This window comes from Entamoeba dispar, genomic scaffold (assembly GCF_000209125.1).
Source record: "Entamoeba dispar SAW760 scf_1105229458385 genomic scaffold, whole genome shotgun sequence".
In the NCBI taxonomy this organism is placed as follows: domain Eukaryota; phylum Evosea; order Mastigamoebida; family Endamoebidae; genus Entamoeba; species Entamoeba dispar.
The window spans coordinates 1-2,214 of NW_001853166.1; the positions used below are offsets into that span (position 1 = coordinate 1).

Here is a 2,214-nt window from a genome sequence, read left to right on the forward strand (position 1 = left end):
AGTTTAATATATAACATAAGTTATTTCGTGATAAGTGACATATATATAGATATAAAAGGGTACATAAAGATAGAATATAGTAAAATGCAAGAGGTGGGGTTCGAACCCACGCCTCCGAAGAGAACAGTACCTTAAACTGCCGCCTTGGACCACTCGGCCACTCTTGCTGGTTGTCATATAATAAAATCAAAGAATAAAAACACTATAAAGGTATAAAGGTATAAAGGTATAAAGGTATAACTCTATATAGGTATAAAGGTATAAGAGGAATAGAATAGTATAAAGGTATAAAGGTATAACACTATAACACTATAGTCATATAGTCATATAAAGGTATAACTCTATAAGAATATAAGAATAGAATAGGGTAACACTATAGGAATAATATAAAGATAAAATAGAAAGTCTATATAGGATAAAGATAGAGTAAGAATAATAGAACATAAAAGGTTATAGATATCTAAACATTTACACATATATGAATATATAGATAGAAAAGGATCTAGAAATAAGAATAGAAAAGTATCTAGATGTATATATAGATATAAAGATAAGAACTAAGATGTAAGATGTAAGATGTAAGATATAAGATATAAGATATAAGATATAAGTAAACATATAGATTATAGGAGGCATAAAAAGTGTAAGGCCTCTGCGGGAATCGAACCCACGACCTTTCCCTTACTAGGGGAACGCACTGCCATCTATGCTAAGAGGCCTTCCAAGGATGGAGGTATATATAATATAAAAAAAAGGTGTAATATATATATAAAAAGTTGAAATAAATAAATATAAAAAGTTGGGATATATATATATAAAAGGTGTAATATATATAAAAGGTGTAATATATATAAAAGAAGGAATATATATATATATAAGGAAGAATAAATATAAATAAAAGATAAGGTATAATAAAATAATAAAGGTATAAAGTTATATAGATATATAAATATATATATAGATATAGATATAAAGGAATAAAGTAGAAAAGTAGAAAAGTAGAAATGATAAAGTTTAATATATAACATAAGTTATAAAGTGATAAGTGACATATATATAGATATAAAAGGGTACATAAAGATAGAATATAGTAAAATGCAAGAGGTGGGGTTCGAACCCACGCCTCCGAAGAGAACAGTACCTTAAACTGCCGCCTTGGACCACTCGGCCACTCTTGCTGGTTGTCATATAATAAAATCAAAGAATAAAAACACTATAAAGGTATAAAGGTATAAAGGTATAAAGGTATAACTCTATATAGGTATAAAGGTATAAGAGGAATAGAATAGTATAAAGGTATAAAGGTATAACACTATAACACTATAGTCATATAGTCATATAAAGGTATAACTCTATAAGAATATAAGAATAGAATAGGGTAACACTATAGGAATAATATAAAGATAAAATAGAAAGTCTATATAGGATAAAGATAGAGTAAGAATAATAGAACATAAAAGGTTATAGATATCTAAACATTTACACATATATGAATATATAGATAGAAAAGGATCTAGAAATAAGAATAGAAAAGTATCTAGATGTATATATAGATATAAAGATAAGAACTAAGATGTAAGATGTAAGATGTAAGATATAAGATATAAGATATAAGATATAAGTAAACATATAGATTATAGGAGGCATAAAAAGTGTAAGGCCTCTGCGGGAATCGAACCCACGACCTTTCCCTTACTAGGGGAACGCACTGCCATCTATGCTAAGAGGCCTTCCAAGGATGGAGGTATATATAATATAAAAAAAAGGTGTAATATATATATAAAAAGTTGAAATAAATAAATATAAAAAGTTGGAATATATATATATAAAAGGTGTAATATATATAAAAGGTGTAATATATATAAAAGAAGGAATATATATATATATAAGGAAGAATAAATATAAATAAAAGATAAGGTATAATAAAATAATAAAGGTATAAAGTTATATAGATATATAAATATATATATAGATATAGATATAAAGGAATAAAGTAGAAAAGTAGAAAAGTAGAAATGATAAAGTTTAATATATAACATAAGTTATAAAGTGATAAGTGACATATATATAGATATAAAAGGGTACATAAAGATAGAATATAGTAAAATGCAAGAGGTGGGGTTCGAACCCACGCCTCCGAAGAGAACAGTACCTTAAACTGCCGCCTTGGACCACTCGGCCACTCTTGCTGGTTGTCATATAATAAAATCAAAG

General features: G+C 26.8%; 2 protein-coding genes across 2 annotated transcripts, besides 6 other annotated features; both read right to left on the reverse strand.

Moving 5' to 3' along the window:
* Window positions 1-186: 186 nt before the first annotated feature.
* On the reverse strand, window positions 187-636 carry EDI_221330 (uncharacterized protein; the record flags this gene model as incomplete). Its single annotated transcript, XM_001734523.1, has 3 exons — window positions 187-301; window positions 341-406; window positions 473-636. The coding sequence occupies 3 exons, from the start codon at window positions 634-636 to the stop codon at window positions 187-189; spliced, it is 345 nt and encodes a 114-aa protein (XP_001734575.1).
* Window positions 452-553: a microsatellite.
* Window positions 637-709: 73 nt separating the features above from the next.
* Window positions 710-1,647, reverse strand: EDI_221340 (uncharacterized protein; the record flags this gene model as incomplete). The annotated part of the gene is made up of 4 exons (XM_001734524.1): window positions 710-1,177; window positions 1,213-1,312; window positions 1,352-1,417; window positions 1,484-1,647. 4 exons carry the CDS (start codon window positions 1,645-1,647, stop codon window positions 710-712), a joined length of 798 nt encoding a protein of 265 aa, XP_001734576.1.
* Window positions 760-932: a microsatellite.
* Window positions 935-972: a microsatellite.
* Window positions 1,463-1,564: a microsatellite.
* Window positions 1,648-1,770: 123 nt separating the features above from the next.
* Window positions 1,771-1,943: a microsatellite.
* A 2-nt stretch (window positions 1,944-1,945) lies between these two features.
* Window positions 1,946-1,983: a microsatellite.
* Window positions 1,984-2,214: the final 231 nt, after the last annotated feature.